The sequence below is a fragment of the Brienomyrus brachyistius genome, chromosome 14, assembly GCF_023856365.1.
Source record: "Brienomyrus brachyistius isolate T26 chromosome 14, BBRACH_0.4, whole genome shotgun sequence".
NCBI classification, from domain to species: Eukaryota; Metazoa; Chordata; class Actinopteri; order Osteoglossiformes; family Mormyridae; genus Brienomyrus; species Brienomyrus brachyistius.
In genome coordinates this window covers 161,884-176,209 of record NC_064546.1, presented here as the reverse complement: position 1 = coordinate 176,209, position 14,326 = coordinate 161,884, and the positions used below count along the sequence as shown (strand labels likewise).

Sequence of the window (14,326 nt, the reverse complement as noted above, 5' to 3'; positions counted from 1 at the left end):
AGTTCCAGAGAATGACAACTGTAAACACACACATACAGTCTCATGGATATTGTTTGGGTGTGGAGCACAGTCAAATGTCCTTCTGGTCAAACTGCATTTAATCCTCTTCCCTCCCTGGGATGACATGACCTATTGTCACAGAAAATGCCTTGGATATCATGAGATTTTTAGCAGAAATATTGTTGTGTAAGTCTGCCAGGTGCTGTTGTTACTGCGTTCAGTGTCTGGGGCTGCCAGCTTGCTTGGCACACAATGGATGACACTTGCATCTTGAATAAATAGTCATGATGGAATCATTAAAATAATTGGATTACTGCTTTAGATTGTATGAGTGCGGTTGGTCTGCATTATGTTAATATTATTGGTCTGGGCCACGTTAAAGTTGTTAGTCTGGGTTAGGAAATTGTAATTTTGTTTAAACTGTAGTTTTGGCTACATATGTATGCTTTGTGACTTATACATGCTGTTTAAGTGCCACAGGCCCTGAGCTGTGCCCTGATTTCAGAATGTGGGGCCCAGTTTAAGCAGCTTTCCTCTCTCTGGCTCTACCCCATTGTCCCCAGAAGCCTCTTGCATTTGTTCCTCTGATGATCACAACTGTGACCCATTAAACAGTGTTGGTTATGCAATAGGGGCACATGTACTCAAGGCCCTCTGCCTGTGGATTTCTTTTAATCCCTTCGTACCATAGAGAAATTCTGCAGCCTGGTTTATTGTGCCATCGACTGTCCATTCATCCATGTCTCATCTTTTATTGTTAATTTAAAATTATGACATTGATTGTGCAGAATATGTAATGTATAATAGATAACATTGGCAATAACTGCAGCGGTTTATTTCAGCTGGTGAGGAAAAAAATGCTACTAAATTCAATAATATGACAAGATATTGATTCAAAAGATGTGAGTTGCTGTTTAATGTGATATTTCACATAAGCAAAGTTAGTGTCTGCTTACAAGTTTAGACGCGACATCCGAAGCGTGAGCTGCCTGGCTTAAAGTTGTTTGAACAATCCCGAAGGCTAAATACCTTCAGCTTCCTATGCATATCCTTAAGCATATTTTATGGCTTTAAATGTAAATGTTTTTTTTTCAAAGCTGCTTTGAGGCATGTGAGCCTGACATTTACTGCTGCCTCTCCCAAATGGAAAGGTTGCTTTTCATATTTATTTTAGTCTCTATGTCGCCACTTGTGCCCAGTTTCATTGTACGTCTTGTCACTAATCAGTGATCTGCATCTGTTCAGCCTCCATAATTTTCTCATCTGTGAACAAGAGAACTTCACAATATCCAAGGGCCCGTCTGCCTCACTCGGCACTACGGTACATTAGCAGCACCCATGGCAAGGGAGAGTCTCGTGGCTGGCCTTGCTTATGCTTCCTGTCCCTCATCAAGATCTACACACAACAAGATTTCATCATCCTATTTTCCTGAGACGCCCTTGGCCGCCTTCTCCTGCTTAACACTTTCATTTCCTATCACGTCCTACATGCTGCTGTTATCCACATTACTTCTTCCAATACCATCCATGTCCTTGATATCCTGCTATTCTTGCTCTTTAAACTTGGAGGTTTCAGGTGTGCACAGCTATTCCTTTGCATCACACTTCTGCGATGTCTTTCCCATCTCAATGAACTTGATATATTTGTTTTTAACTGCACTTTACGGTGTAATGAAAAGTATATTTAAAGTGTACATTTGCTATATTGTTAATGATGAAATATATTTTTAAATGAGCCTACTTTGGTAAACTTAGTATAATTGAATGAACTTTTTTGAATGAATATTTTTCATAGAGTTTATTCAGGAATACTTTTGTAGCTGGCTACAGTAATATTTGCTTTGCTTAGAACTGATAATCCAATGTTTAATAATGTAGCCATAGATTCAGAGTGATCACTCTTATTTAGGGTATAATATACATATTCATATCATTTCAGTAATAATCTTTTTACATGTATTTTGTTAAGTGTTGAATTTAAAAATGGTGTTGTTAGATGTTTTTGTTTCTTACTCAGGAACTTTACAAAACAAGATTTCCTTGAATATTATTCAGCTATGTGTGCCGTATCTAATGCCAATAAAGTAAAAGTATGCCCAAAAATTGTAAGCTTTATATCCATTAGGAAATATTCACTTTTATTTTAGTCACCTTTTTAACGCTTCGGCATGATGAATTATTGATATAATGCAAAAAACTTTAGAATTTAGGTTTTGGTGGTATGACATTTGCAGAGTAATTATGGCCTGCCCAGCCAACTAATTGTTGTAGATTATGCCTGTGGTGTAACAGCGCCACTCGGAACTGTCCCTGGCAGTGTGTCTGACCTGAGGATTAGTGGCCTGTGCTCCTGCTGTCTGTACTAAGTACTAGGAAGCAGCGAGAGAGTGCCCTACCTGTACCAAAGGTCTAGAGGAGGTGGAAAGGATGGAGGGGCGGGGCGAGTAACCAGACACCTTAGCAGCTGCTGGAGATCACACTCAAGCAGGGAGGTTGGGGGTGGGCAGGGCAAGGGGCGGGACGCACCGGTGAGCCACATTCCTTTGCAAAACTTGACGGCTTTTTCACACAAGAGAGAGCGGAGCAGCGAGGGGAAAAGCAGGTTGCCCTTGACTTGATTTTGCGTGGCAGGACTGAGGGAGAGCTGGAACGTTCTAGGCGTCTCTGTCTGACTCAGGCTGGCAGCTGGAAAACATTGTTGCTTTGGAACGATTTTTTTTTCTCTGCCTGCCGCAAGCTTTTCCTTAAGAAGCCCTTCTTCCTGGTTTCCCTTGGAGAATATTTTGTAGTACTTCACTCTCTGCTCCCATTTGTGAAAACTGAAGGGTTTTACTGTGCTACATTGTTTAAAACTCGTGCAAAAAAGTTTTTGAAGGATTTTTTTAATAAGAAAATGCTTTTAGAAGACATTGTTTTTATGAACAGCAGCTTAAAACACCTTGCGAAAAGGATTACAGGAAGCTATGGTTTGTTCCAGAAGCTCATCTGGGCCAAGCAGGCTTTTGAGGATCCAAATTGACAAAAGGGCTTTTGTTTGCTGAAAACGAAATTGGATCGGAGCAGGTTGGAGACCTGAAGGTGTAGTGATGAGCGCTTTGTCAAGTGTCCTGAATATGGACTCTGAGCTGGATAAACTTTTCTCTCTGGACTCTAAATTTGAAAGAGGAATGTACAAAGGAGACATATAAAAGTATTATTAATGAACAGTAATTTATACAAATCTGATATTTGGTAAGATGATTCAGTTTGATGAATTGGGACCTTAAACAGATAGATTGCGATGAATAACATAAACGGCAACCCAGATACTGATGATAAGTATCCCCCGAACTCGTTCTTCAATAAAATCTCGACTATGTTCACTCGGATTGGGGCAGAGAGATCCGAAGTGCGGGAGCCAGACAGGGAGGAGGCGGTCCTGACTTCGTTCCGGACATTTGCCGATAGCCATGACCCCAACTCTGCAGGAATTCTTGAGGCAGAAGGTCTGTTAGGTGTGACTTCAACATACCACAATGGTAATGAAAGTGCTTCTGTGATAGAGGAGAACAGGGACTCACATCAAATTAGAAGAGGGTCAGCCGATACAGATCTGGTCCAGGTAACCATGGTGGAAACCTACAGTGATACAGAGACCGAAGAGGAAGAAGCAGAGGACTCTGACCTTTGGTTTAGAAGCCATGTACTCTCCAAGGAGCCACATGATGTTGAGCAGCGGGTACCCATCTTCAGACTGCACAGTGCTCAGGAGACACCCATCAAAGACATCGATCCAGCTGCAAACAAACAAGTTTCTATGGAATTTTTCCCCAGCACACTTGAAAAGGCTGACAAAGAGGATGCAACTTCACATGGTGTTCCCAGCTTCTTTCATTCCCTTGCTAGAAACAGCCTGTCAGACACACCAATGCCCTTATTCAAGGCCTCTCTGGATAGCTCTGAAGGGTTACATTTAATGGACAGTCCCCCAAGTATGCAGCAGTATGACCATTCTGAGCCTGGACCACCCAACCCAGCTGAGATAGCTGATATTGGGGAACTCCCAGAACAGCCCGGACTCTTTCCCACTGGAGATGTTGCACCAGTCTCCCCCAGTACCATGAGGCAGCCTGATGTTGACCCTAAAGAGAATCCTTTAGTTACAGACTCAATTGAGGTACCTGACCAGGAAGATACCCCTTCTGAAAGCCAGACTACCACCATTCCCTCTCTGCTCAGGAGTCAAAGTGGTGTGTCTGATAGCAAGAGGAAACCAGAGGTCTCACCCCATGAATCTCTCTCTGGGGCCATGCAGCTTCCTTCCAGTACCCCTGGGGAGAAGCCCTTCCAGCTCCCCGCCCTCTTCAGTGGGTTACGGGTACTGAAGAAAGGAGCAGTGGGGGAGGAGAGGGAGACAGTGGCCGAAATCAAACAAAGAGACACAGACTTGGCACTACTCGAGCTAAAGAAGCCGGTCAACAAAGCCCGGTTTTTCACTGAGCCACTGCAGAGCAAGAAGCCCAGAGCTGTGCTTGAATTCAAGAGCAACTTTTTGGAGCAGCTGACCCAGCGCCTCACCCTGGACAGCGGCAAAACTGAGGGAAAGGAGCCTGCGATTGAGCCATTGGCTGACCAAGTGCCCCACCCGAGAGAAGAGGGGACAGAGGGGAATCTGCACACAGCCACCTCAACGGAGGATGCTGACAAAGTCCTGGAAACACCGTTTGACACATTTAAAGCATTTTTTACCCCAAAACCACCTAGAAAGGATTCTTTAGAGGCTGCGGACCTGGAAGCTGTGAAGAGGAAAATCAAAAATGAGAAAGAGGTTCTGAAAGCAATATTTGAGAGATCTTTTTCCAAATCAGCTGATAATAAAGACTTAACAGATGGAAAAGTATGTCATTGCAAGCAACTTTCTGCAACTTACTCTCATCTTTTCAGCTTAATGCAACTGTGTGTTCTGTACAATTTTATTGCTAAGATAGCTGACAAACTAATGTAAATGCATCATCAATTTTGTAGAAATATAGGATTAAAAGTAGTGTTTCATATTAGTAACATAACTCCTCTGATTTTCCATTTTAATATAAAAAAATTCTGGTGCAAAAAACAACCTGACAGCTGTCTGAATGTTGCACTCCAACCATATGAAGTGCCATGTTAAGATGCTTTAGTGGACCTTAATTACATTTTCTTGCTGATTTACTTTAGAGTGGTAAATAGCTTAAGAATAATTGCAATTAAAAGTTATGCACATGTTTGTGTCCAGTTCTCTTGTTTAGCGACATCAATGTTTTTTTATACAAGAACTTCACTCTTAACCTTGAATCTCTCCAATGTTGCATATAATGCTGATGTTTTGCTACAGACTGTGACCTGTTAATTTGTTGTTTGTCCTGCAGTCTGAGGCTACCTCACCAGCCGATAGTGAGGACCGCACACCGGGGAGGCTACAGGCTATCTGGCCCCCCCCCAAGCCCAAGGATGAGGTGGAGAAAGTGGGCCTCAAGTATACAGAAGCAGGTGAGGCCCATCTCTAAACCAGTTCTTACACTGGAATTCTTGGTGCACTCTCTGATCTGTCTGAGCTTCTCATTTAAAACAAGGATAAATGTGGCCTTATCCAAAACATTTAACATCAGCATTTTAATCTAATTTTGAAGTGACTGTCAGTGTTGGGGCATCCAGAGAATGAGGCCTCGTCTAGATCCAGGAAGGAACATGCAGGACATTGATGGGCATTGAAGCTGTTCTTGCAGGGGTTGCCCTGTAGCTTCTAGGAGGATTGACCACTCCAGGTCCAGCTCCAGACACAAGCACACCAGCAGCAACAATCCTGAAAAAGGACGCATTTAATTATACCTCTTTGGCTTTTACCTTTTAGCCCATAGAGATTTTCAGATCTGAAACACGTCTGTCTGGTTTGACTGGTTTTAGTTTGCCATTCTAAGCTGTACAGTGTCATTATGGTGAATCCTGGCTGAAAGGCTCAGATATGAGTTCGTGGGAGCTTTGCACAGTGACCCATCAACCTGCAGGTGAATGCGGGTTTGGGTTTGCATGTAGGCACAAATTGATGTGTCAGCACTGTGCTCATCAGAATCTTTTACTTTTTCCCCTTTCAATTCTCTTAACAGGAACTAACTTGGGCCAACAGATAACCAGCTGCTGACATTCTTATTATGGGTGTGGCTACACACTTTAGTCACTGAGTCAAGTACAAGTTGTTTACCAGGAAACACTAATGTTTTTGTTCAGAGATACTAAATTATTTAGGTATGTCATTGTTTATCTATGTCACAGTGCAAGTGTTGCCAAATGCCTGTTGCTTAACACTTATGTTATGTTTTGTCTATTACATTCAAATATGAATGTATTCATGTAACATTGTTTGTAATGCAGCTCAGAATCTAATTAGACTTTGTAGAAACTAGCTCTTCTGCTGAACTGTCGCTAATTTAACATTTTATATACCATTAGAGTCCTACCTACCTGAACTGGCTAACCTCTGGCTAACATGTTTGTGAATCGTGGGAAGCTGTCACATCAAAGTCATCTTTATTGTCATTGTGTGCATGCACAACAAAATGAAACTGTGTGCTGCTTGTGTCCCACAGTGTACGCAGAATGGAGAAATATAACTGAAACTCTAAACAAACCCAGTGAAGGCGGGTGGGTGTGGGAGGGTTATCTGTTGCATCCACAGAGCACATCAGGCAGTGGACTCTCTTAGCTGCAAGCGCTAGGTCTGCAGAAAGTTGCTTACCGAGGCAGGTTATTGAACTTCAGCCATACTGTCATACTTCCCCATTAAATATGCTGCCAGAGACAAGCATTGCTGCAGTGTGTGACGTGATTAATTTCTAATCTTAATTACAAAGAGATGATCAGTTTATTGCCATAGAATCGATACACCACTCTCCGTAATGGCATCTAACTATAATTCCCCCTAAGGATGTGCCCCATCCTTAGCTGACCCTGCACTTAAATCATCTGGATAATGTAAGTAATCAGCCCAGTAGTGTTAAAGGAATGTTAATCAGGGTAAACTGGCTGCTAGGAAACCGGGTAGCAAGTCACAGTTTTTAGGGTGTTTGTGTTGGGGAGGTGGTGTGAGGTTCTAACATTATTTATTTATGATGCTCTAGTTGTAAATACAAGGTTACTAATGTAACTGCATTTAAGAACCATTGTGTCATGCGATCATTGGACACAAGAGGAGCAAAAATTGTTGTACCTTTGGATAGATTGTTTAGAAAAAGACTTGTGTGAATTATGTTTGTATACATATGGACAAATTGTTTGAATACCAAGTCTGGTGCAGGTGTTAGAAATTACTGTGCAGCAGCAGTTAAATCCAGCCACAAAAATGATCTGGGATTGGTAAAATATATGTGTCACTTCTGATTAGGGCATCTTATATTGATACAAAAAAGGACCCCTTCAAAGGTTGCAGTCACATGTTCACTTTTTCATTATCTAGTACTATCTATGCAAAGAAGCAATATCCAGACTCTTATTCAGACAGATGCATAAAGAGTTTTGCAACAACACTGCCACCCAGTGGATTTTTTAATTGGTTTACAGTTGTCACAAAATCTATGAACGTTGTTCTAACATTTTGTGTGTTGTTATAATACATTTGGAAATGGTAGGGTGATTATTATATGAATACCTGTTGACTCCACATAAAGTTGTCTTCAGATATTTCAGATTCAGGTGTGTTTTTCTGTCCATAGAGCACCAGGCTGCCCTTCTTCAACTGAAGAGAGAATGCAAAGAGGAAGTGGAGAAACTGCACGTGAGTTCAATGTTGAATTTAATAATGCTCAAGGAAAGTTTGCTGTGGTCATTTTGATGGGAAATTGAAGATGTGTGAGACAGTGGACAGTGTGCTTATAATTCCTCCTGTAGTAATTTTCATATCCTCATTTCTCACCTTATACTTTATTGGTTATTCCATTACTACTGAATTGCTCCTGGCAAAGAAGCTGTCAAAATGACAAGATGACTGCCTGCAGACATGAAAAATCTCTGGAAGGAAGGAAAAAGTCAGTCTCTGTTTTCCAACAGGACCTGAAACAAGCACATGTCATAGATAATTGTGGGGCAGATCCTCTTGCATTGTGATACAAGAAAGAAAATGACCTTGTATTCTAAAACAGTGGGCAGCGCAAGACAGGCGTAGCGACACATTACCAAAACAAATTGTATTCTTTGAACTGAGTGGTAGGTACTGCAATCATTTTAATGGGAAAGTTGAACTTGCCTCACTGCCTTTGATGTAACAGAGAGAGCATGAATTAGCCTTGCAGTTATTTTCAACCACACTAGATGTCACTAATGATGAGGTGAAAAATTCCCTTCGAGCTCCCATCTGCTGAGCCAGTTGCTGATGGGAGATACTTACGTCAGTGCTCTATTTTAAGCAGAATGTAGAAGCTTTGGTTTAATAGTGCAGAAAATGGCTAGCTAGTAGCATAGACAAATGCAGGCAGGCTGTGCACAAACAGATATATACTCATATTGATATTATACACAGGTGGCACGGTTCTTGATCGTGTATTTGTTTAGATGAATATTATTTTATCTTATGTTACGTCTAGATTTTAGCTTCTCTTTCTATGCATTGCCTGGTACACAGTCCATGTTGTTTGATTTTACATTAGACAGTACCCATCCAGACACCTGAGCTCTCCTTCCCTTATTGTAATCATGTTGATTGTGAAAGAAGGAGGTCGTAGTGATGTAACAGCTTCCAGATGGAAATTCTTAACTTCCTCAAAGTTACTTGAGTGAAATGAGATCGGTCCTTAGTATGTGGGATTTCGTAGCTATTACCTAGCTGAATGTATCCAAAGATTTTATTCTTATATTGTTGTGGCTAGAGCTGTCTCTTCCATGGTTTGAAGGCTTACATTATTTTTGTAATATATTGCTTGGAATATCCCTGGTACTTACTGAGAGGCTGCAAGTAATATAAGCTTGTATTCATGCCTTTGTGGATAGCTGTAATGCACTGTTTGTCCAATAGAATCATTGATTCCAAGAATAAGAGGTAACGTTTCCCGGGAGAAGTGCAAAATATATTTGATTTGAGTCCTGCCTTGGAAATTAGCACTGAGTTTATCATCCTATAAATGGTACAGAAAAACATTGTCTCCCGGTTATTTATGCGAGAACTGAGGTTACAGTGTAAGCAGTAGAGTATTGTTATTTTATTTTAATGCTGCTTTCTTGTTTTGCGTAACTGTAAAGTTCTACAGTGTAACTGTAGTAAATAACTGAGTATTCAAAACATGTTGGGCATTCCCATTTTCTGCTTTAATAATTAGCTTTTCAGAATCGTAAAAAATAGAATCTACATTTGGGATTTTGCCTGTGTTGACCTTACGGGTTTAACAAAGGGCATTCATTTTCAGATGAACTTCAGACATTGCCGACAGACAATTTGTTGGCCCCCAGGGACATCAAAGATTGCGTTACTTCAGTGCTGGTGTTTTCCGGCTTATTTTGCTTGCGTGCTTCATTGAGTCACTTTCAGAAATCAAACATGATATTGACATTCATAAACATAAACCGAAACACTGGGAAAGGACTGGAACGTGCCAAACGTAGCTTTGTGCCGACCGCACGCTAACGAGCAACATGTGTCATTTCTATTGCTAAATTGTTTCCTTCCAGCCCAGTCTGCTGTTCAGTCTGACTGCAAGCACATTTTGCACGCATACTCAAAAAACCTCATCATTTCAAATACGACTGCGTTATTTTCATGTTCCAAACATTTAATAAACATTTGGCTTGTAAGTCTTTGTTTGTGTTGTTTGGTTTACCTTACTTTTGTTTCATAAAAAGGCTGTGCCATTGAAAGGAATGTACCACAGTGCTTAAATGGTGAAATCATTTTTGTCAGTTTTATGCTAGAGGAAAAGTGCTTGTCTCATTCTAGCAGTGTTGACAGTGTGGAATTCTGCATGAACTTCTACTGATTCTGTGAATTTCATTAGGTGTTTTTCAATACGCTTACTTGACTGTACTCGTGTACCCATTTTTCGTCATCTTCCATTGCTGAAGACCAGTTACAACACTAAAAACTGAAGTACAGAGGACAGTAAAAATCCAGGGAACTTATTTTTCCCCACCTCAAATATCAAGGATGCACCGGTTACATCCTTGCTAAATGAGAACAACCTCATGATTCATTGTGTCCCAAGTTTGTTCTTGGGAGGCAAGTAAGCAAGACCGCTTTTGCCAAGACCACACGTATCTTTGCATTTTTAGTACTGAGAAACACCTACTGTGTAGATCTGCATGCACATAATTATTTATCTTGACAGTTGCCTTGCTGCAGCGACTAATGCAGATTTCCCTTTCCATAATTCAGGCCGATTTCCAGCTCAAGATCTTCGAGTTGCGCGGGGAGCATGCCGCCTCCTTGTCCAAGCTGGAGGCAGCTATTGCGAAAATGCGGCAAGAGAGGGGCTGCGAGCCAGGCCAGGAGCGCATTCTGACACGTGAGGCCTGTGTCTCCACAGAGGATGACCTGCCTAAGAATTACCGGAATGTGTGCGTCCAGACAGACCGTGAGACTTTCATCAAAACACCCGAGGGTGACAGTGGCCAGGTCACCCAGGCTACAGGCCAGAACATGCCAAAAAAGCTTAACCTCGAGTCCATCAACCAGAGCCTTGTGAGTAGGGCAGAGTCAGACTCTGGGAATATCCCACCCCCTCCACCTCCACCCCTGCCGGGCCAATCAGGGCCACCTCCCCCACCACCTCCTCCCCCACCACCTCCTCCGCCATTACATGGTACTGCTGGTTCTCTGCAGCCACCCCCGCCACCAGGGCCAGGGCCCCCACCTCCCCCTCCTCTTCCTGGGGCAGCACCCCCTCTACCTCCTCCACTGCCCGGAGCTGGGCCCCCTCCCCCACCTCCTTTGCCTGGGGCTGGGCCTCCTCCTCCTCCTCCACCTATGTCTGGAGGAGGTCTCCCACCACCGCCCCCTGGACTGTCTGCCTTCAACCTTGCAGCGGAGAAAGCCCCGCGTAAGCCAGCTGTGGAGCCCACCTGTCCCATGAAGCCCTTGTACTGGACCCGGATCCAAATCCAAGACAACAAGTATGTACCCACCTTCCAAGAATGGCACTACAGATTTGGCTAAGATGTCGACCAGGCTATGACGGGCAAGTGGCCTTGGGGGGCAGGCCTATCATGTGCAATCATTATGGTCCTCTAGGGATTAAGGGAGAAAGCAGGGGACTCAGGCTGGCAGCCAATAGCTCATCCAGTGGTTTCATGTTTGTCATTAATTTTCCAGATGAAGCACAAGTCAACATGCGAAATTGTGTAACTCAGACATATTGTGTTGTTAAACTCCTGTGGTCCTCTGACCAAACTTCTATGGGAAACTACAGGAGAGCATTGAACACCTTAAACAGTGCCGGGCATATGTGCTAATCTGCCTTTTATGAGCTGTGTGAAAATATATATACAGTTGACTTTCTGTAAAGGACTTGTACTTTACACTTTACGAGTGAGCTGTTCATGGCAAATGTGAATTACATTAAAACTTGGCTCACACACATACATATACTGAACACACTGTAAAAGTCCATTTTTTTTTGTAAATGTGTTTAATGGTATAAAGAGAATCGTTTGCTGCGGTTCCATGGGAGCCAGCCTGAGGTCCACATAATACTGCAAAGTGGTTCCTCTGTCATAGGTTTTTAGATGATATTCAGAAGTATGATGGCATCCTTATTTGCTTCAGTAGAACAATTCTGGTCAGTTTAAGACCATTTCAGCTGCTAAAATTTGCAGATAGCTGGGTTGTTAACTTGGTTGATTGGTATCATAAACTTTTTCAGTGGCATTCGACCTGTGACTCATTATTAAGTCACTTATGGTCTTTGGGTCAAATTGCCTGTCCCACTTTTATAATACAGGCTGTTTTCTGTAATTAATATTTATGATGGCTTTCGTGATAATGGTGATTGTGCCTTTGTACTTCAGAAGGAACACCAAGTCACATTACACAGGGCAGGACATGGGAATAGTAAGTAACTGGTATGGGAAGAAGAGCTGAGTGAAGGAAATGTAGCCACCAAATCAGAAGCACATTTGAACAGCTGTGTCTTGTTTTATTGGATGTGATGAGAGCTGGTGTACAAGCAGGGAAAATGGCTTTGGGTGCAATTCTGAGAATCTGAGAACAGCTCACTCTAAGCTGAAAAAATGGTCAGATGTGAAATATTAAGGAATAATGAGAAATGTCATATCTCAAAGTAAACCACTGGTCTGAAAATTGCTTTGCAAAATGTAAAATGGACGATGGACATTGTACAGAATCAAAAGTATATCAGATCCCTTATCTGCCCACCGAGGAGAGAAACATGCCATTTGGGACTATATTAGAAAGTACACAGAACAGTCATACTGAGGCAACAGCATACTGTTGAATATTACAAAAAAAAAATTATGGTGCTGTAACATAGTTCTAAATACCATCAAGGGGTGGGCAGAGCAGTCATCTTGAAAAATGACGTCCGTGCAGGAAATTGGGTTTCACAAGGATGCGTAAAATAATCCCTCATGGGCCACTCCTTAAGTCACCACTGTGACCCCTAATGCACCTGATCACAAAGAACTAGCCAAGGCCAGCCTTGATTCTGCCTGATCTAGGTCACGTCTAAATGGCACTCTACTTTCATTAGCGAGAACTGTAAGGGTGTATCACTTATCATTGCTTGGAGTCTCTGCATTCCCTGGACTGTATTTTTTATATGAAGAGGAATGGAAAACAAAGGTAGGGAGTTGAGACTAACCTCTGTGAGACTCCTGTTCAGACCATCTGACTCCCTGTGTTTGTTTCTGAAGTTACTCGGCAACCAAAGAAACCAAATACTCCACTTCTTCTCAGAAGCTTGTTTCAAATGCTTTTAAAAAATGAAATAAGTCACCTCTGAAATCTACCAACTCATGAATTCTCAGATTGAATCTTAAGCAATAAATTGCTCATTTTAAGTGGGTATTTCTGGTCTTCGTTTTCTTAGTGTGAATCTGCACTCAGGAAAATGTCAACTGAGGCTCAAAAATGGAAATAAACAGTGAACAGCTTGAGTAAACATTGCATAAACCGCAACAAGGTTGTTTATCTCTCATGGGGTTTAGCTTGGCCTGAGATCACACTGTTGTTTTCAGTAAGGGCAGTAAGGCACTGTTATCCATATGGATAACTTTTTAAGGAAAGTTATGAGGTGAAGCGTATCACACATTTGTAAAGGCTGTCTCCAAGTTTGAGTTTGAGTTTGAGTTTTATTCAAAGGATCCCCATTAGCTACAGCCATGCTGCAGCTATTCTTCCTGGGGTCCTGAAAAAAAAAAAAATCATTAAACATACAACAAATAATTAAAAAAGATAAATACATATACACATATACACCCACATATACACATGTATATACACAAATCAACGTACAAATATACCCTCATACGGGCATGAAATATACACATATAAAAACGCATTTATACACATACACCCATAAATAATCCCCCAAAAATATACCTACACATTGCAAATACACACATCCTCACACATATATAAATGAATATAAGCAGTCAGATATATTATTTTGATAGATGCTTTTTTACATATACTTTAAACTTATTTACATTGTTAGTAAGTATGATATGCTTTGGCAATTTATTCCATTCCTTCATACCTCTGAACATAACAGTGTTTTTTATGGCATTTGTTCTTGCTATGGGTAGGGTGAAGTTGCCTTTAGTTGCATGTCTGGTACTGTACTGATGATTGTCTACACTAAAAGAAAGATGTTTAAACAAAACAGAAGGCAATTTTGAGATGAAAATGTTTCTTATGAAGATTAACAGTGAATACAACAGTCTGTCTTCAACCAACAACCAATTAAGATCTTTGTGCATTAATATAATATTTCTCCTATAGCTGCACCTAAGTGCTACACGAGCAGCTCTATTCTGTATAAGTTGTAATTTATTCATATATTCACCAGTAGCATTTGCCCAAACTGCAGGGCAATAGTCGAGGTATATCAATAGTAGTGCTTTCATAGCATAATTCATAATATTTGAAGTTAAAAAATATGCATGTCTTTTCATAATAGATATACCTCTTCCCATTTTTGCAATAATATTACTAATATGTATTTTCCACGATAATCTAGAGTCAACTATTACACCCAGCAGTTTGGTCTCATGCACCTGTTTAATATTTACGTTATTAATTTGAATATTAATTACAGGATTTTGATTAATGTTATAGTTTGAACCTAAAATCATGCAGTTTGTTTTTACTGGGTTT

The 14,326-nt window shown here is 41.3% G+C and overlaps 1 protein-coding gene and 1 long non-coding RNA gene across 4 annotated transcripts in view; one reads left to right on the top strand and one right to left on the bottom strand.

Annotated features, from left to right (window-relative positions):
* Positions 1–14,326, top strand: part of LOC125707844 (formin-like) — a 76,518-nt gene that overhangs the window by 17,213 nt on the left and 44,979 nt on the right. For 2 of the 3 annotated variants that reach the window (XM_048975215.1, XM_048975214.1), the window contains exons 4-6: positions 5,385–5,505; positions 7,722–7,783; positions 10,367–11,103. In XM_048975215.1, coding sequence (XP_048831172.1) covers positions 5,385–5,505; positions 7,722–7,783; positions 10,367–11,103 — 920 coding nt within the window. Of the gene's footprint in view, positions 1–3,280; positions 4,877–5,384; positions 5,506–7,721; positions 7,784–10,366; positions 11,104–14,326 lie in introns of those variants that run through there. The other variant, XM_048975216.1, reaches the window with a different exon arrangement.
* Positions 3,670–13,246, bottom strand: LOC125707851 (uncharacterized). Its single transcript, XR_007382383.1, has 4 exons — positions 12,810–13,246; positions 7,658–7,744; positions 4,266–5,818; positions 3,670–3,776 (listed from the first exon to the last, which is right to left on the bottom strand). It is a non-coding gene; the product is annotated as an uncharacterized LOC125707851 (long non-coding RNA).